General features: G+C 39.4%; 1 protein-coding gene and 1 long non-coding RNA gene across 2 annotated transcripts; both read right to left on the reverse strand.

Annotated features, from left to right (window-relative positions):
* Positions 1 to 8506: 8506 nt before the first annotated feature.
* On the reverse strand, positions 8507 to 11291 carry LOC124149692. The gene is made up of 2 exons (XM_046521432.2): positions 11041 to 11291; positions 8507 to 10168 (listed from the first exon to the last, which is right to left on the reverse strand). Exons 1-2 carry the CDS (start codon positions 11198 to 11200, stop codon positions 9768 to 9770), a joined length of 561 nt encoding a protein of 186 aa, XP_046377388.2. The 5' UTR covers positions 11201 to 11291; the 3' UTR covers positions 8507 to 9767.
* A 1329-nt stretch (positions 11292 to 12620) lies between these two features.
* Positions 12621 to 14421, reverse strand: LOC124149699. The gene is made up of 3 exons (XR_006863137.2): positions 14361 to 14421; positions 13224 to 13272; positions 12621 to 12801 (listed from the first exon to the last, which is right to left on the reverse strand). It is a non-coding gene; the product is annotated as an uncharacterized LOC124149699 (long non-coding RNA).
* Positions 14422 to 22158: the final 7737 nt, after the last annotated feature.

Here is a 22158-nt window from a genome sequence, read left to right on the forward strand (position 1 = left end):
ATATTTTGGAGTGAATATCTCAGGTTAGAACGTCACAGTAGGAAGTGAGTTAGATTTTACACTGCTCTTCGCAACATTCAAACAATATCACGGTGGGGGACATCAGAAATGTGCTTCACACTTTGTTCCCATGGGTAAGAGAAACCAGCCGTTCGGCGTGACGAGCGAATACCTTAACCTGTAGGCTACCCCACCGCCCACATTCCCTCCATTACCTACCTGTTGTGTAGATTTGGATACCTACACCCTTATTTATTTGATAAGATTTTATCTATAGAACATGTGTGTTGATCTGTTCTTAATTCTTTTGAATTCTCAAGTTGACGCCCTCTTAAACATATCACATCAGTAATACAGCATTGCATCAAAGAGTTGAGAAATGGTATTCATGTCAAAGATATAGTTTTCTGAACCAACAGGTGTAGTTTAATGAAGTATAGTTTTGACCTGAACAGTTATTGTAAAAAAGAAACGCAAAGCCAGATTTGTGTGAGGTAAGAAAACAACATTTGTACGAGGAAGGTATTGAAGGTATGAAGCCAAAATGTTGTTGAGAAAAGACTTGGTCTTCTCAGTTAACGGTACATAGGAAAAGTCAAAGGTGAAGGTCAGCTACCATCTATAACGCGTATGCCCCCTGTTGGAATCCATAGCAGACTGACATCTCCTGCACTTGGAAGACACGAGTATGCTAGGCCTGCAGTGCAAAAGCCAACTGCTGCAACGTCTGGGTTTGTGGTTGACGTCGGCGTAGCCGTCTATCCAATTCATCCCACAGGTGTTCTATTGGGTTCAAATCTGGAGGGCCAACGTTGTTGCTGTGTAGACAGTAGATCCGTGCTGATTGCGGTCGAGCGTTGTCCTGCTGGAAAACACCATTGCCATTTGCCGCTGGGCGCTACATTGAAAACCCTGGCTACAGCTGATCGGGATTCCCCCGCCTGCATTGGCCATCGACGTTGTTCCTTTGCACTTCTGTTAATATTGGCTTATTGTTGAACTGTCACTGTTCGATTGACGCAGATGCCAAGCAATGACAAACCCTGCACTTTAATATCGTTCAAAGTGCTGCTACAGGTACAGTTTGTGCAGCTCCATGACCCTTTTGTTTATGCACTGGGTGCGTTTTTCCTGATCGTACGTTTTTCCTGACTAATTGTTTGCATGTCCTTGTTGTGATCATTTTGATCCCGGAAAATTGTCATTGACACTTTAACACAGTGAACCTCTTCATTTTACACCTCTTGATCCTCTATATTAGCTTTTATGGCTAAAAATATTTGTGTTGCATATCTTTCTTTGAAGAGTATATTTCGACGACAAGACTCCTTCACTCTCACTAATCTTGAACCCAATACCCCTACACTCTCTTTTACCTCTACACCCAATACCCCCACTCTGCTATAACCCCTACACCCAATACCCCCACACTGCTATTACCCCTACACCCAATACCCCCAGACTTCGACTACCTCTGCACCCAATACTCCCACACTGCTACTACCCCTAAAACCAATACCACCACACTGTTATTACCCCTACGCCCAATACCCCCTGACTGCTATTACCTCTACAACCAATACCCCCACACTGCTGTTACCCCAACACCTAATACCCCCACACTGTTATTACCTCTACAACCAATACCCTACACTGCTATTACGTCTACAACCAATACCCCCACACTGCTATTACCCCTACAACCTATACCCCCACACTGCTATTACCCCTACAACGAATACCCCCACACTGCTATTACCTCTAAAACCAATACCCCCACACTGCTATTACCCCTACACCCAATACCCCCACACTGTTATTACCTCTACAACCAATACCCCCACACTGCTATTACCTCTACAACCAATACCCCCACACTGCTATTACCTCTACAACCAATACCCTCACACTGCTATTACCCCTACAAACAATACCCCCACACTGATATTACCTCTACAACCAATACCCCCACACTGCTATTACCTCTACAACCAATACCCCCAGACTTCGATTACCCCTACACCCAATACCCCCACACTGCTATTACCCCTACACCGAATACCCCTACACGTCTATTAACCCTACACCCAATACCCCCATACTTCTATTACCTCTACATCCAATACCCCTACACTTCTATTAACCCTACACCCAGGAAAGATTGACCCATACTTAAATATTAAATAACCATGTTTAAATATATAATTTATAAACAGTTTTAGTATGTAACATGTAATATTCATTTCCACGTACACCTCAATAAAACATTTATTAGCTGACCAGTACTTTTTAGTCAGTGTCAATGGTGATGTGAGCATCGCCTCATCTGATGACGTTCACAACATGCCAACACACGAAATCCAGATCTTAGCACAATTGGGAACTTGTTGGATCAACTAACGAAAACTAACTAACGAAACTGTTTGTTTCATGTTCAGTAGAACAAGTACATTTTTTACCACATATTATGAATTGGCATACTGATCAACATACCTTTTAACAAATACCAACAGGAAGATTATGATACACAATTGATGTTGTTTACTGAAGTAAATGTTAAGAATTTCATGTATGCTTTAATGCTTAATGCCATTCGTTTTATTGATAGAGTTGATTGCATTGTTACAAGTTCCCCAAAGCATCAGGGTAGGTGGTTATATACATGTTCCACAAACGGATGCCTACTATCACTCCAGGATGATACTGTGTTATGACATTTGCCAAACTAAGGTAGTCTCTTTGTGCAATGAATTATGCCTGATTTGCAAAGAGAGTTGGCGGAATTAATTAATCAAATTGCAGGGACTGTTGACTGACCGGCCAAAGCCTAATCCCGGAATGTTGAAAAATTATTTTGAAATTAATCAGACATATTTTAATACGTATTGTGGGTACTTAGAATGAGTACAAAAAATGGGCTTCTCACAATGTGCTTCGTTTTAGGAAAACGAACCCCGTGCGAATGCTTAAAAAGCTACCCGACCAGCTTATTATCACCTGAACTTTTGAGACAACAGCATAATACCGTCACGGTATTAATATACGTGTGTATTTACACAGTGTAGTTAACTGGATATGACATCACAGAAGGATTTGTCTCCCTGAACAGGAATCAGGTACAAAGTGTTGTACTCATGTCCAGATGTTTCATCCGTTTGTCCAACAACGTCATAAGGGGAATCGTACACATTTTCCTCACTGTGTTTTTGTGGCTGCTGTGTCCGTTTTGACTGTTTAATCCTCACCAGAAAGATCACCAGCACAACTATGATTGTGACAGCCACGCTTCCGGCAACGATAGCCACGGTGGTAATGCTTGTGCTGATGCTTGCATCTTTGTCCACCGTCACTGAAAAAGTGTATAGTGTAGAAACAAGCAAATTTCCATTACTTGTCCAGGCAAATTAAAATTTGTTCAGACCAATATATAGTAAAGGTGTCTCTACTATCTTGCAGACGGGACTACTGCGACGAATGGTTAAGATTGCAGTCCCTGGGTGGTTCTTCGGGAAATCACGAACACTACCCAATTCAATGAATAGGCAAGTTTTATTCTTAAAAGAATAAACAAAAAGTTCAGTAGAGTTGAAAAACAGTTTTCTTTTGAACCCAACTGTATTCATTATTACTTTTCGTAAAAGAAAATTCAAAACGCGTTCTATTTTCATAAATGATATTGAATTCAAATCCAACTTTGTGACTTATACATACATGCATTTAAATTCCAGTTATTATCACATGTCTCCAAGTCAACAAGCATAGATGTTGTCAGATATCATGCCTTCCTCCTTGTTACTACAGTAAAGTACCGAGAAGAACAGACTGGAAAGCCACAACACTATATCGTCATTAAATTACGCCTATGTGTCTTTGATTTTCGTTCTCAATTGAATTCAAAGAAATAAATTGTGGTGTACTAAATGCTTCTATTAACCGAGATAATTACATTTGGGCTGATGTTTGTCTGATCGATACTTTGTAGGTTCCCATCCTTACATGTGTGTGTTAGTAAACACGATCGCCTTACTTGTGGTAACATTGTACAGGAAAAGTATTAACAATAATAATAGTGACATAGTTAGTTTTGTTTATTTTAGTTATGTCATGGCGTGTCAGCTTGATGTGGAAGGCAAAACAAACCAAGTCAATGATGATCGGTCTTATACATGCCTTATATTTGCAAATTGGCCTTGTGAACACCGGCGCCTTCGACTCTTGGGCCATCCAAAGAGAATGATACATTCAGTTCTCTCACATTTTGGTCGGTGAATGTTGTGAAAAAGCGCATTATAACGTTAATGTTTTCACATCATCCATGCACTCATCATCCTCAACTCAATGTGATGTACATTCATAAATGCATGCTTAGTACCTTTGCAAGCAATTTCCCAACTCATATTACCACAGACAAAGACCAATTTCTTTGTCTCTTCGAGGGATGTTGTTGCATTTACTGTGGTATCTAACATGCCAACATTAATATTAATACGTGATGTTTTCAATTGTCTTCTTGTAGTTTCCAGTAGTTCAAATTCCAAGTACAGTTCAAGTTTCAAATACAGCTCAATGGAATCAGAACAATGATAGCCTTGTACACGTATTTTCACTTCCTCTGCAGTCCTTTTACTTAAAATAATGAACATACAACTAGAGTAATATTTTGTTAAAAAAACAAAGTAGTACAGAAATGACTGCCGCTTACATATATACGTGTATATCTGTGTATACATGTACATTTCCAAAACACATGATATCATGTCATACCTATAAGTCAGAAATATTTTGTCTCAATACGCATTCCATGCAAACTATTGTGCAACCCTAAATGTTTCACTACACCTAATTTTAGTTTTACCCTTGGTAGTGTCAGAACACTGTAGGAAGAGTTAAGTAAAGTCACCATCACGTCAGGTAGACATTTTGGAGTGGTCAAGTTACATGTAGTCACAACGCCCCCCGATGGCTGCCTGTAAGAGTGTGTGCTTCCTGTGCCAATGCAGGTCAGATTTGCTGGCGAGTCCAAGAAGCCATCTGTGGTTACACAAACGCGACAATAAGAATAGTGTCGGTATGTATCCATGCTGAGTGTCCTACACATTTCTTTTCTAAATATTATATAATTGTGTGTATATGCATACCCAAACACACTTATTTATATTTACATTACATATATTTATGTATGTAAGGATACATACCTCAATGAACCGAAAAAATACACAGTCAATGCTTCTAATTAACTTCGACAGCGAAAACATACAATAGTGTAATCTAAAACACTTGTTTATAACAAAGCAGACAAAAATGACGATATTGATGAACATTCCAGGTGTAGGAATACATACTGTGACGTGACATGGATCATGTAATTTTTTAATTTATGCACACGCCCACAGTAGCCAATCTCAGTTGTTCATCGTAATTGTTGTTGATTAAGAAATGAATGGAATGTTACTACTACTACTACTACTACTACTGTCCCAAATGAAGACATGAACTGCACATTCTTGCTTACATTTACCATTACGAACATGCTGAGACAATAATGACGATTTTAAGTAGCTAAAACAAAACAAAATCTACCACATTCACAAAAGTAAACTCATACAGGACAGTGCGTCCCGATCTTGCTGACAGTCTTCACAATGATGGAATGTTATAGACTATTCATGTATTTGGCAACAGACGCTTTAGAAAATACGTTCTCTAACTGTGTGTAATGTACAAAACAGCGAATGTCAAATGTTCATTCACTGAACGATCACTCCATGGGCGATACTACCCTGATCTTGCGTCAACGCTTTATATGAAAATGATCGGGTTTCTTTTGTTAGATAATATTTTCTTCCTGTCTAACAGTGAATATACAAAGCCTAACTGGTGTTACATTCTACTTATCTGATTGAGATGTAACTGTATATGTGGTCACCACGTGACAAATGAAGTAATTACGTTTTTCCTTTTAATTTGAAATGTGGGATAAGGTGTATAAAAAGGAGAAAAAATCAAATGTTTATACAATATTAAACTTTGTTCCCTTTAAAGATTGAAACATTAAAGCAAATCCTTTAATAAATAGTATTATTATTCCCACTTGTCTCAAATCCCTTTTGTGAATACGAAGAACGTTCTTCCTTGATTTCCATGAATGTGGTTAGGATTATGCTAAATGTTGGAATCAAGGTTTTCGTGGTACATTTGCTGGAAATAACGACAAGCAGTGAATACTACCGACAATTCTCGAGAATGTCCAGGAAAGCGGCTTTAGGGAAGTTTAATTTCTAAAGCCGTTGGACGATCGAGTTTTACAATCGGGTGCATGTGCCCACATAGGGAAGGAACGTGCTATTTCTTATCTCATCTACCCTGATTCAAATTGTCATAAAACATACTGTACGTGAATCACAATGAATCATATGCACATATTTCCTCATGTGACTCTCTGACGGTGGTGTATATTTAAACCTTTTGTGTTTGCATGTATGAGTATTCAAAACGATATCAATGTGGAACGTATTTATGAAAAATGCATTAAATCAGTTCAATAACACATTACATTGGGTACCATAATGTATGGACAACGGGCACAGACGATAAGGTGAAAAGCACCAAGAGCTTGAATGACGTGAAGCGTTTTCTCTCAGTTGGTTGAGTCCAATCCATTCTAGATCAAAGCTCCTAAATAAGTTTGCTATTATCATAAACTGTATATAGAACAACACCCTGTCCTAGTTGTTTGCCGACGGCTGCGCCAGTGGAGCGTTAGGATTGAGGTGTGTGGTGAGATGAGGTGAAGGTATGCCGTCACAATCGAGCTTATCTAAATACATTTAGTGTGGAAGGTTTTTCACAAGGAAAACCAGATTCCCAATGTATGTTTATGCATGTTTGTTGGTGTATGTGTGTCTGTGTGTATGTTTGCGTATGTGTGTTAGTGTATGTGTGTGTGTGAGTATATTTGTGTTTCTGTGTGTCTGCGTGAGTGTAGGTTTATGTATGTGTTTAGTGTATGTGTGTGTGTGTATGTCTGTGTGTATGTTTCTGTATGTATACACATACAATGCCCTTCTAGGTAGATGACAGTGAACAGGAATGATTTTAACTGGCCACAAATGTCATCCTGCTTACAAATACTTAATATCGTCGTTTGAGAGAGAGAGAGAGAGAGAGAGAGAGAGAGAGAGAGAGAGAGAGAGAGAGAGAGAGAGAGAGAGAGAGAGAGAGAGAGAGAGCGGAGGGTGTGTGTGTGTGTGTGTGTAGGGGGTTAATGTATATAACAATAAACACAGCCTAGGATTTATTTGGAATCAGGTTCTACCTCTCAAACATAACCGTTCCGTGTTCACCGTTACCACCCCTTCCAACACACAGGTATATATGTTCCATCTGGTGTATGTTGTGTTCCTCAACTATACTGCATCCATTCTTCCATTATACAAGTCCTACCTTGCATTGTTTTGTTATTACCAGGGTGATTGGAACGAATGCATGGTTCATTGACATTTGTCAATGCTTCTATTTTTTATTGTTGTTTGAATTATACACAGGTAGTTCAAACTTTATTGACCCCAGTTTGACAATCGTATCAGCAGATAATATATTTCCTTGTGTGCGTCACATTTTGACTGTGAATATGTGTATGGAGTTTCCTGTGCACATTTGACAACCTACAAATATCCTTTATACTGACAGGGTATGATTTAAATTCGGGATTACAAGGTGCAAAATCTGAAATTCAAACATTATGTAATCATTATATGGCCAATGACTGACATCAATTCGATGTAGTTTGCATTGGATATGTACGTATGTATGTATGTGTGTATGTATGTATGTGTGTGTTTACCTGTACCCTAATCATCCAAATGTAATAATACTTATTGAGTACAGCTTGCCACAATCAGAGCATTATTGTATCTTTGCACAGTTCAAACCATTCAATTTTGTTATCTCTCCTTTCCAGTCATGTCATCATATTTTCTCATGATAATATCAGATTACATCTGAAGAGAAATGAGTCTACAATATTTAATAATGGAAATATCAATACAGTCAAGCAGGCCATGCTTGACTGTGATTCTTTCATCACAAGGGATACAAAATAGTGGATCCTCACCTTTTTAATAAATATTCATGGGTATATCTCGAATGGACAATATGACATCGTCGTAAAATGACCTCTTCAAATATGGCCCAGCCATGCCCAAACACCCCACGTAGGTGTAGCCGATATTTGGTTTCATTTCACGTAATTTATTTATACCTACTTGGGTGTTCCACCTCCTTTGCATAAGATCTCGGATGTAACATCTAATTTCAGGTTTATAATCAATGTATGAGATAAGAAGTGGTGTCACAGATTTGTTTAAAGCTGCTTTTGTAGCAGCATCGGCCATTGTGTTACCTATGATACCAACGTGGCTGGGTAACCAACAAAAGACTATGTCATATTGGCCAGTTGCGATATCATTTAATAATTCAACAATTTGGATTAAAAATTGATGTTTACATGACATATTTTTAATATCCTGGAGGCATGAAAGTGATAAAGAATAAATTGTTTTTGTTCAGATTGGTTATTGATACATTTTAGTGCTGTTAAAATGACGTTTGCTTCTGCTGTGAATATGGAACTGTTATCAGGCAATCGTGAAGATAGTGTTTTTGGATCCAATGATAACGTGCCGATGGGTGACGGCGCAAGGAAAGTTATGCCCGAACCTGCACACATATTAGTGGTGGCAGTGTGACGATGTGGGCTGTCATCTCCAACACTGGTAGAAGAGACTTGGTGCAAACGAACGTCATTTTCCAACAACGCCCGACTTTACAAGGCAAGACTCACAACAACCATGGCAATCCAGGTCTCCAGATTTAGACACAATCGAACATTTATGTGATGCACGGAATCAATCACTGCAAACACGTCAACAACAACCACACAGCTCTCCAGAAGAGTGTGTGAACATCTCCCAGGCCACAAATCGGAATCCTATTGCTTCCATGGGACGACGATACCAGTCGGGTTTGAACTCTAATGGTGGACATACAAGATATTGAGCACCAATGACCTTCATCTTGAAAATCTACTGTTCCATGTGCACCAAATAGAACCTGGATCAATGAGAATGATGTGTGCAAATAAACAATCGATTGTCATCTGTTGATTATTTATATGCTATATAAGTATAATACAATCACTTGTCATGTTTTGAATTGTATACATTTTACATATTGTCAGGACACAATTCCACTGCTGGAAGATAAAATAAAGTACAAATGCGAGATACTATGATATAGATTAACAAAACAAAGCTATTAGGGTTAAGATAAAAAAAGAGATAGATGTAATAATATTTGCATTACACATATTATCACGTCCAGCAAATATTATACAAACAGTATCATTGCTTTTTCGAGCAATGGCATTTATGCATTGCTTACACATACCAATAACAGTTAAATTGAGTTCCTGATAATGACACCAAGTAATCAAAATCTTCAAATTCTAAATTCTAATACGATTCCACCCGGTTGTCATGTAAGGTTTGCACTATGCTGGTGGTAGATGCGTGACTTTCTTCCTGTTAACAGTTGCATATATGTCTCCTTGTCTTATACTAGGTTCGGCTCCATTTTGGTCCTCAACAGTTTCCGAGTAGCCCGTGTCCAAAGGTTTAGCTGTGTCTTCTCTCTAGTTTCTGCAGCTTGTCTGTCAGCAACAGTTGAATATCCTGCAGCATCAATTTGGAGAGGGAGGTCTCCCTGCATTACCCTAGGTGTTGTTGCACTTGTTGGTCCTCAACAGTTTCAGAGTAGCCTGTGTCTTGGGTTGTAGCTGTGTCATCTCCCTGTGTGCCTTTGTCGGCAGCACGTCTGTCAGCAACAAGTGAATATACCCCCCCGACCATTTCTAAATTTAAGACCTGTTTCATTGTCTTTGTTTCTGGGACACTCAAGTCATCAACAGTTGCATAGTGCACACAGGCGTCGGCATAATACAAAGGTAGTTGCGGGTCGGGATTTTTAGCCTTTTGATTCTTGTTCTTCCTTTTTCGGAGGATGAAGATGATGATGGCGATGACGTATATGACGATAAGGAACACAACTTGCACAACTACTGGGATGACGATATTACTATTGGGGACCTTCTGTATCGGTGGTGCTCTATCTATAAAGAAATATTTATTTTCAGTATAATTCAATACTTATTAAGAAATCGACCAGTCGCCGATCTATCATTTTCTTTTGAAATGTGGGGCTCTGTTGACACATATGCGGTGATCGTTAAAACACTGGACTCTGTTATATATTAATAAATCACATGCTTTTGAATTTCAGTTGATATTTTGTACATGTCTACAAGTCAACATACTTTCATGCCTTCCCCCTTGTTACTGTAGTGAAGCATATTTCTATTTTACATTGACTATTACTACAAGATAAAGAAAAAATAAGACACTGAGAAAAAACACATAGGAAGCCACAGATACACGTGAACACTATATCGTTATTAGCAACATGGACAACCTTAAATACTCATATCTGATTTTCGTTCTAAATTGAATTTAAAGAAAGAAATTGTGGTGCACCGAATGCTTCAATTGACCGAGATAATTACATTTGGGATGATGTTTGTCTGATCGATACGATGTAGGTTTCAACCCTTACATGTGTGTGATGGTATACAAGATCGCCTTACTTGTGGTAACTACTAACTATAATAAAAGTGACATAGTAAATTAGGCTTATTTCAGTTATGTCATGGCGTGTCAGCTTGATTGTGAAAAAAGGACAAACCAAGCCAGTGATAACCGGATTTTTATATATCTAGAGACGAGAATTGGCATTGCGAACACCGTCGTCATCCAAAGAGACTGGTGCGTTTACTTCTCTCTCAGTGAGTATAATTACAAACAAAACAAATTTTGTTCGATGAATTTGTTGAAAAAGGTATTATAACGTTAATGTGTCTTTACATCACCCATGCACTCATCATCCTCAACCCAATGTATTGTACATGCATGAATGCATGCTTAGTACCTTCGCAAGCAATTTCCGAACTCTTGTCTCCACAGACATAGACCAACTTCTTTGTCTGTTCAAACGATGTTGTTTCATTGACTGTGGTTTCAAACATGCCGCCAGTAATGCTAGTAGATGATGTATTCAATAGTCTTCTTGTCAAATTTCCAGTGTCCATATAAAGTTTAATGGAATCAGGACAATGGTAGTCTTGTACACGTATTGTCACTTCCTCTGCAGTCCGTTTACTCAAAATAGTACAAGACGGAAGTTCTGAAATACATCATTCAACAAGAGTATTATTTTGTCCCAAAACACACACACAAAACAACTGCCGTTTACATACATACATACATGTATATGTATACATGTACATTCCTAAAATACATGATACCATGTCATACCAATAATTCAGAAATATTTTGTCTAGATTATACGCTGCCATGCAAAGTATTGTACAACCCAAAATGTTTCACTTTCACTAACGGTGTCATGTTCAAGCAACAGTAACATCTTGTTTTTCTTTTCGTTTTTCATTTCCCTGCAACAGTTTCTATTTTTAGTTCACATAGAGGTTTTGTGTCTGTGCGCTGGTGAAAACCGTGAGCGCCATTTTCTTTCCAGCTTTGCAATACTATCATTTCCATTTGCAATATATATATTTTAACAGTCATTACCGTATTCGACGTAATAAGCGCCCACGTCGATATTTGCTAATGTATTGGCTAATGAACAATCCCAATTAGCACCCCTTCCGATTGATCAATGTACACAAGACTTATTTATTCGTGTATAATACGTGTGTTATATGTATCCTTAATTATAGGAAATTAGATTCAGGAAAATATATATCTGTCGTATTTAAACATTTCAGGCTGTCAGCATAAACCAAAGATATTACGATCTTTCAACCCTGTTGTTTTTCACCAAAATAATATTTTAATAAGAGCCCCCTATTTCATACTTTGAGAGCGCCCTGGGCGCTTATTATGTCGAGTATGATATATCCTTGATAATTATCAGAAACGTTTCCAAAGGTACGTTTCGTCATTAGATACGCGATATATAATTAAATCTTTCCGCAGCTAAAGCTAGATGATTTATAAAGTTGTGGATCAAGTTCAAAACAATATTGCAAAGTCGGAGACTGACATTCAACATTTTTGTTTATCCAAAACATACTTACTTGCAACTGCCATTAGACAACTTGACACAGAATCCCCAATTGAGAAAGTCCAGTTTCCTGCGTGTGACTGGTTTACCCTAGGAAGAGTTCGGTACAGTCACCATCGCCTCAGGTAGGCATTTGGCAGTGGTCATGTTACATAAGGTCACAACGCCCCCTGATGGCTGGATGTAGGAGTGTGTACTTCCATTGCCAATACAGCTCAGGTTTACCGGCGAGTCCAAAAATCCTATCTGTGGACACACAAGCTCTGTAGCACCTGGAACATTAACATTAAGAGTCATTCTGTTGAAAGGGGCGACCTTGGGGGAATATCGGCGACCTTGCTGATTGTGTGTGATCTTACCCCGACAGCGTTAGACTTGCCCATGACAACAATGATTGTACACAGGTCGCCGTGCTATAGCTGGAATATCGCTTACTGCACGTAAACTACCTATCACACAAAACAATGTTTATTCCGAACAGGTATTTGATGCAATGAGTCGAAATATAATTGTTTTTCTTTTCTACGTACTTTTCGAAACTTGATTCAAAAGTATACCAAGGAGGATGCGTACTCCGAGACTGTTTCTTCTTCCAGTGAACTCCATCTGTAGAATGAGGGTAATCTTGGTTATGCATATGGGTCAAGGTAAGCAAGATAATGAGTTGAAATATAACTGTTTTCCTTTTCATGTGGTTTAAGAAAAGAAAGTCAAACTTTTTCAAACCTCAAGATTTATAGCATCTTGTTTGTTTGCAGCCGCACTGCACCAGACAAAACAGTGCTTGGTATTATGTACAATGTTGACGAATTATTTAGTAACATCATAAAATTAATCAATGACATCACAAAGTATATCTGTTTACGTCATGTTGATCAGGGTCGGTTGGGTAGCCTAGTGGTTAAAGCGTTCGCTCGTCACGCCGAAGACCCGGGTTCGATTCCCGACATGGGTACAATGTGTGAAGCCCATTTCTGGTGTGCCCCGCTGTGATATTGCTGGAATATTGCTAAAAGCGTCATACTCACTCATTCACTCATGTTGATCCTGTCTCGACGTGATTTTCAATAAAAAGGACTGAAAAGGAAAACAATATCGATAATAGATTAGTGCCACATGTTTACCGAAACTGATACTGAGTTCCAATCTCCCCCACCCCCTTACACAGTATGAAGTTTATATATGTCTCTGTTCAGAACCATCTTTTTAAATATAACTGATCATATACATTAAAGTCAGGAAAACATCATGTACTTCCACTTGTGTGTGAAACTACGTGCATCTGGAAAAAAACAAGCGTACGTTAAACTGTGTGTCCACACTTTTCCGTATGCCAAAGTGCACACTCTACGTTTATAGCCTTACTGAAACATTGTGACGAAACACCACTGCGCTCATATATACATACGTACATAATTAGTTCATTATTTATAACAGTAATGTGAAGGATACGACTGTGTTGTACGGACTGGTTACAGTTTCAACCGATCATTCCTTGATTATCATCATTTGATTACACCTAACTAACACAAACACATATACTGACTTTCACGAAACATTTCAAACAAGACCCTGGTTTCACTCGTTCTCACATATTTTCTCCAAGTACTAAGCCCTAGTACGTTGAGAATTAATATTCATAAAATAAAGTAGAACAGTTGAGAGAGAATCAAAACAGGCAAAACAGTTTGGGTTCGATTATTGAACATTGTGTTCAACTGCTTGGTCGTTTGGTCCTTCCTATTAAGCTTCTATTATTTCAATAACAACACTAACAGGAAGTCGGGCCTTCCTATCATAACAATGCCTAACAAGGGGTCCAATATCATTAAGAACAACCACTGTTTGACAGATTTCGATTCAACTATGGTCTGACCTTGAAGACTGTTGACTGTAGCATAAACTATTATCTCAGTTTATCATCGTAATTGTTGTTGATTAAGAAATGATATTTTTAAATGGTTAGCCCGTCCGTGTTTTATTCGTAAAGGCAAATTCAATCTATATTCCACCAATCAATCATTTCGCCTGAATTTGAATGAATGGAATGTTCTACCACTGTCCCAAATGAGGACATCAACTACAGATACTTGCTAACATTTACCAGTAAGAAGATGGTGAGAAAATCATGATAAAAATTATAGCTCAAACAAAATAAGCCTTACCACATTCACAAAAGTAAACTCGAACAGGACAGTGCGTCTCGATCTGACTGACAGTCTTCACAATGATGGAATGTTAGAAGCTATTCATGTATTTGACAACAGACGCTTTAGAAAATACATTCTATAACTATTTGTAATGTAACAGCGAGTCTCAAATGTACATTCACTGAACAATCAGGCCATGGGCGACACTACCCTGATCTTGCGTCGGCAATTTATATGAAAATGATCAGGGTCAGGATCTAAACGTAAACACGGTTTCTTTTGTTAAATAATATTTTCTTTCCTGCCCACCAGTGAATATACAAACTCTAACTGGTATTCCTACTGTCGTTACAGTAGCTGCCACAAGCTGACTATATACCCAGCCATAATACATGAGACGGAATTAATATTATCACTTATTCAGGTCGTGATACTCTTTTGTACCTCGCATGGTTGTATAACATTGTATTGATCTTAATGGCGTAATTTCCAACTTTGTCCTGACGGAGTTCTATTAATAATCGACACCAACACCGACCTCTCACAGGATGCATTGACGGACCTGCATAATAGATAATGTATGTATCAATGTAGTTTTAGTGTTCACGGTTGAATTCACATGGGATCTTTCCATGAAAACACAGGAACACGTTGATAATAGCATTCTCATTGCACATTGCACATTTTACCTGTGTGGAGAAATGCACACCTAATCCTACATGCAGCAGTATAGATATTATCAAACACAACACCTATTACGAATGCCCAGAATGTTTTCACTGTCACAGTCCTGCACGTTGAACGCTGCTTGTTACACATCATGTAATGTCCATCATAACATATTTCACTTTTTCACAATGTTTTTCACAAGTTCTTTGCATTCGGGAAACGCTTTAATCGATACCCTTATATCAAATGGAACTATACATGTCCATCCATCCGACCATTCCGAGAAGAAATGAGACCCATTAGACCCACCATCAATTGGCAGAAGGTTAGCTAAAATGTACAACGAAAAGCCTAACAATTTTCATAAGAAATTTGTAAGAGTCCATTTTACATCTCCGTCTGAAGTAAAGAAATGCATCAGACATAACTTTGTGCCACTGATGCATCACATTTGAAAATTTCACCCACATGTCTACCATCTACTATTCTGGATGTAGGTCCAGCATTTCACATTTTGTTTTCTAGTAAACATAATTAAATATTTGCTTCATTTTCAACAAATTGTCTTGAAAGATGTAACTTTATCTGTGGTCACCACGGGACCAATGCCAATGGGTGAGGTAATTAGGGTTTTCTGTTAATTTGAAATGTGGGATAACGTATAAAAAAAGTAGAGAAATCAAATGCTTGTACAGAATTGGACTTGAAGGAATATGCTCAATCTTAAGAATCAAAGTTTTCGTGGTACATTTGCTGGAAATAACGACAAGTAGTGAATACTACCGAACATTAATGTAATGGCCAAATGAACAATTTCTCGAGAACGGGCCTTTAGGGAAGGATAATTTGAATCACAATGAATCATATGCACATATTTCCTCGTGTGACTCTCTGACGTGTGATGTATATTTAAACCTTTTGTGTTTGCATGTATTAGTATTCAAAACGATATCAATGTTGACCGTATTTATGAAAAATACATTGAATCAGTTCAATAACACATTACATTGGGCACGATAGTGTATTGACAATGGACACAGGCGATAAGGTGGAAAACATCGAGAACTTGAATGACGTGCAGTCTTTTCTCTCTATTGGTTGAGTCCAATCCATTCTAAATCAAAGCTCCTAAATAGGTCTTGTGTTATCATGAAATGTCTAAAGAACAACTCTTTCCTTCTGTTCTGGTTGTTTACCGACGTTTGCGCCAGTGGAGCGTTAAGAGTTGAGGGTGTGTGGTGAGATGAGGTGAAGGTATGCCAGTCGAGCTTGTTTAAATACATTTACTGTGGAAGATATCCGAAACGGCAATTCGAGATGCATCCGAAACGGCAATTCAAGATACATCCGAAACGGCAATTCATGTCGAGGTCATTGGCATGTCGAGGTTACACCATAGCACGCAGGTGGTGCCTAAGTCATGTAAGTGGGGTAGAATTATAGGCGAGTAACGGGATAGGGTAGTCGGCCTCGCTGATTTGGTTGATCGTGTCCCAGTTGCGTGGATCGATGCTCATGATGTCAATCACTCGATTGTCTGGCCCAGAGTCGATTATTTACAGACCGCCTCACATAGCTAAGATATTGCGGAGTGCGGCGTTCAACAACAAACAAATTAAACAAACAAACGAACGAAACATAATGCGTTTGGTAAGCTAGCGGGTTAAGTGTCAAACTGTGAATATATATGTTCGAGTCCCGACATGAGTATACTTTTGGAAGCGTTAATCTGGAGTTCTGTCGAGATACGTCCACCAGTAACGAAATGTGAGTAAAGGCAAACGTGCTGTTGATGAATAAAGTTGGATGCTTGTACTGGTCTCACCTTTGCCGTTTAAGTTACGAAATGTAACGCATTAGCAACTTTCAAAAGGACTATGTGTCTCAAAGATGTAGAACACAGACGATATACCTTACGATCTAAATCTACGTCTACAGTTATAAAATACATTATGATGTATGGTTATTACTTGCTTCAAAGATGTGTAATTGCAATAATTAATGTGTTCATCGTTCCATTGAAATTAGCTTTACATTTACCACTAGCATTTGATAGATTTCATATGATTGTACTTAGGATGCGTTTTATACTTGTTGATAGCTTTCAACTTGACCCCGGCACCAGCACTCGTCACACGACAGCTTGTGACACCTGTACGTCTAATAACATAAATGTTGCAGCTAATCTTGTCTGAATGTAAGCTCAGTGTTTCGAAATACCCACTCATCTGTTCATTTGTACTTGTTTTTTATATAGTTTTCCTGTCAAATGTTTGTGATCTGTTCATTGCTTTCGTGCAGTTGTCATATCAATCCATTCAACCCTGGTCAATACATAACCACCAATAAAAGGTTTGGGCACAATAGAAGCCTGAAAGAATGTCCGTGTTTGCAGCTGTTAAACATAGGAAAGTAAAATTATCGCTGGGAGATATGGGCGGACAGCGGGAGATATTTAATATTCCCACCAGGATGTGTGCATGTATGGAGTGCTCAGTTTGACGCAATGTCTGTTGGGCCTGACATAATTTAAGTGAGTGAGTGAGTTGGGTTTAACGCCGCTTTTAACAGTATTCCAGTTATATCGCGGCGTGTCAGCTTAATGTGGGAGGAAAGCCCGAAGTGATGCAGGTCTCAGACGTTTACCTCTTCGGTAAAACCCACGAGCACGGGTATGGTGCTGACAAACCTAGAAACATAATCGGGGCGAACCGGGATTCGAACCCACAATCATAGGTTTCTGGCGTGCCCAAGGGACGCAACTCTGCACAGCGAATCGCGGCGCCTTAGACGACTGGGCCACCCGTGCCCCCTGACATAATTTGAAAATATAGTTATCACAATTATTAATACTTTATTTACCGGCTTGCCGGGTGGTATTCGACAGCTTACAGACAGAGGCAGGGAGGGGAGTTGCTCATTGATGGTTACCCTGGGTTATGAGGTGCTAGGGTGTTTGGTAATGACAATTGAACAATAATTAGGATAGGGTTCCCCAGGGTTCCGCCATCAGGGGACATATACGTGTAGCTGGAATATTGCTGAATTTGGCGTTAAACAACAAAGAAACAACATAATGCACACAAGTTAGACAATTACAAGGAATATCAATATGTGGCATTTCTGTTTTTGTATAAAATGTGTACAGATTGTGTGTACAGTATATTCCATACATGACATGGTTATAACATACTGTCTATCTTGCCACACTCACCGTCTGCCTCTTTCCATTCTTATTCACACTGGCATAAAGTGCAATGATATTCTGTTAAGATCCATCCTTTATCCATTGAACCTGACCTGTTCCTAACACCCCCGATATAAGGTTACCCTGCCGCATCTATTCTGGGTACGATTTCATTATGGGAATTTGATTCATTTTGGCCCCTCTTTTGTGAGCCAGTGTCATCCTTAATACATGCATAACATCCGTCGTCTACCTGTGTGGCATGTTTGTGATCAGAAGACATCGATTCTCCTTTTGGTCCATTCCTTGTGTCAACTGAACCTAACCTGGACATGTCGCCAGCAATATGGGCATACCCTGCAACATCAATTCCGGGTACAGTTTCTTTGTTGGAATTTGATTCATTTGGCCCCTCTGTTTTGAGCCAGCGTCATCATTAACACATTCGCATCGTCCATTATCTACCTGTGGGGATTGAGTGTGATTCAAAGACATCGCGGCTCGAATCACCCCAATTGTGACGCCTTATCATACACTTCAGTCAATGTCAATGGAAAAGCAGACACAAGTGGCAATGGAACGAGCGGATGAATCAAACACCCATTATTATTTCAGAGGACGTTGTCCCACTCATTCTGATAATTCTCGTTTTTGGCATCGCTGTATGTGTCAAAACAGGAAAACAATCAAGGAACACTGTGCAAGGTAGAAATGTAGAACATGAACATACATATGCCAAGAATAGTGAGGTCACAAGGAATACCAGTATGCTCCTTTGTGTAGTTTTCTATGTATATGTTAGTGTTGTAATAATTCACATACAGTTCAACCATATGGTTCTAGAATCATTAGGGGATGAAGAAAAAAATGGATATTTAACATCAAATTAACCCAATTATTGGTGGGAACCTACTCATTTAAACCGCGTCGGATAAAGCCTTCATGACGTCACGCTAACAGATAACTCGCGGATCTTATACAGGTTGTAATGCAATGTCTCGCAAAGCCCAGCGCTATAACCAAAACAAAGCTCCGCCTCTCAGAGGGCTTGAGTAAACAGAATGAGAAACCAAGTCGCGCAGCTTGACCAGTTCTCCCTCGAGCTCCCAGGTAGATTTGACACTTGTACCTTGCGTGGGAAGTACAAATGTACCTCACCAGGCAAACCATTTGTGAGTGGGGCTCGAAGAAGGATCATGAGGGTCATGATGCATCAATGACTCCGACAGGTCTCCATCAAATACCCTTTACTATGTCTCACTCAAAACATCTGCTTTGGTACAAGGGAGATAACTCCAGAAGGTTTAACATACCAATCAACCTGACATGCACAACTTACAATCTAGTCAGGTCCACCTGCATAAGCACTCTGTGACGGATGCCACAGACCATGACCAGAAAGTGTCTACAGTCAGGACAAAGGGCAGTGTGATAGATGCATTCGGAAGATATGAAGACAGACCAAATCAGTCTGGATGAGAACGTGAAGAGGCTCTACGGGGAGCCATGGCAACAGTAACCGTCTCCATGTCAATCAAACAATGTAGACATTTTTCAGTTCCTTGCAGACGAAAAAGTAGAAATATACATTTCTGTCTCATCCGAAAGTTGAATAGATTAATGGGTGACTGCCAAAACATAAGGCGACAACATGTAATTGTAAAATAGGTCCATTAGGTTGTATCTTCTCAGTCAACATAATACCTGCTATACTGCCCGAAAAAATAAGAAGGAATGATGGGTAAAGTTTATTTATGAGCATTGACTGTGTATTTTTTTTCGGTTCATTGAGGTACGCGGATTTATACAGTTTACACATCGGTTTTTCGATTCATACCTCAATGAAGCGAAAACAATACACAGTCAATGCTTATAATTGAATTTGACAACGTAAAACATGTTTTATCTGCAATAGTGTAACCCAAAACAGTTGTATATATCAAAGCAGACAATAATGATGAGATTGATTAACATTCCACGTGTATGAATACATACAGTGGCGTGGCATGAATCAGTTGATCGTTTAATTTATGCACATAACTTGGCACGACTACACAGTCATTAGCCAATCAACGGAGCATAGGATCAAAACAATGCTCATAGGACTTGTCAATTAAGGCAAGAGGCGAGAAGAACTGCAACAGTCAGACAGTAACGAACCGGAGGAAATATGTCCGGGAGAAGGCGGCTGTTTCAAATGACATGGTCAATTACCGCCAGATTCAAACATTACTTCCCTGAAAACGGGAAAACACAGTTGGAAAAATGCTTTTAGAAATGGCCGAGGTAAACCGAGGCGAACGAGAAAAAAAACAGGCGATCGAGCCTGCACGTTTGCTGTTTCATTCATTCTCGGCCTTCAGTTTCAAAGGGTAGGTGAGGTGAGGTGAAATGGGGTTTAACGTCGCGTCCAAGATTATTGCACTTATATAGCGACGTGCATGTACGTGTGTGTGTTTGTGTGGCTGCTTGTACTAGTCCGGACTGATGCCGATTTATAGTGCTAGCCCACTGAGATACCATGCCGCAGTTTAACATGAATACCCCACTCAGACACAGTATACTGACTCCGAGCCGACCAGTCCTTGTTTTAGCCCCTTTATGCCGAGCGCCAGACAGGGTAACAACAAGTACCAACTTTTAACGTCTTTTGGTATGACGCGGCCGGGGATCGAACCCCGGACCTTCCGTTCTCCGGGCGGACGCTCTACCACTAGACCACGGAGGCGGTCTTCAAAGGGTAGTTTGGACAATGAATATTGATGAATGTCGCTGAATGTCCTGTGCATGACGATACACGTGAGCAGAAAGGGAATTCCCTCGACTGTAATATTGAGATTCCCCGACATTCCGCAGTAATAAAAGTAGTGCGCCTCGGTGGGCGTGGCTTAATTTTTTACATTCATTGGGAAATGAATGCAATATCACATGACCAATTCAGCTGATTAGAATGCAGGAATTTCAACGAACACAACGAAAATTTAATGATTAAAATTTGATATCCGTTCCGGGTTTCCTATGTTCTTTTACAAGGTCGTCAGTTCAGATTTTACTTGTCACAAACCTGCTGTAGTCTCTATGGGCGACAACGTGATTGTAAATATCATTGGATACTAGTATTTGATTGATGAGGCTAATGGGATAGGAACAAACTGACGATGATAGATAAATAGAGTTCATATTACCTAAAAGCACCAACATCTCTGCATGTGTTCACAGCAGACGAAAGTCTAAATTAACATATCTTTTTCATCGCTTTGAAAGGAGTCAGTGGATATGTTAACGTGTCACTGGCTTTTCCGGTTCATTGTCCACTTGATTGTCTGGTTCGTCAACAGGCAATCGTCGAATGAAAGGAGTAGTGTTGTGTGGCGCCATGCTATACATGTATTTACCATCCTGTGATCGTGTGATGAATACAGAACTCTATATTCCAGAAAGACACTTATTGCCCTTTTTGTCCTATGCTACATAGAAACAAAACACCCATTGGACAATCATGAAACTGTTCCCTTTATCTACATTTCAATACGGACCCCCTTGTGAAGGTAGAGTTACATTGCTTGAGCATGTGACAAGACGACTTCACAATAAAGGCAGCTATGCATAGTAAAACAATGCAATCAAAACCATTCAAGCCAACAAAAAACAGAAATAGTTGAGAATCGGGCTTACAAAAACGTAGACGCGAACACAACAAGTGTAAACAATACGTGCGGTGTCAAGATGACGTGACTGATGTAACCAAATAACCAGACATGCGCTTCTCGCATACAGCGTTACTATACCCGCACTGTAGAGGTACGGGTGGGGCGGTGGGGTAGTCTAGAGGTTAAAGCGTTCGCTCGTCACACCGAAGACCTGGGTTCGATTCCCCACATGGGTACAATGGGTGAAGCCCATTTCTGGTGTTCGCCCGCCATGATATTGCTGGAATATTGCTAAAAGCGGCGTAAA

Source organism: Haliotis rufescens, unplaced genomic scaffold (assembly GCF_023055435.1).
Source record: "Haliotis rufescens isolate VD_foot unplaced genomic scaffold, xgHalRufe1.0.p SCAF_18, whole genome shotgun sequence".
Lineage (NCBI taxonomy): Eukaryota > Metazoa > Mollusca > Gastropoda > Lepetellida > Haliotidae > Haliotis > Haliotis rufescens.

Coding starts and splice junctions, on each gene's coding strand:
- LOC124149692 (XM_046521432.2), bottom strand. CDS start 11,200: ATGGACACTGGAAATTTGACAAGAAGACTATTGAATACATCATCTACT. Junction 10,169..11,040: donor TTCGGAAATTGCTTGCGAAG/GTACTAAGCATG, acceptor ATTTCTTTATAG/ATAGAGCACCACCGATACAG.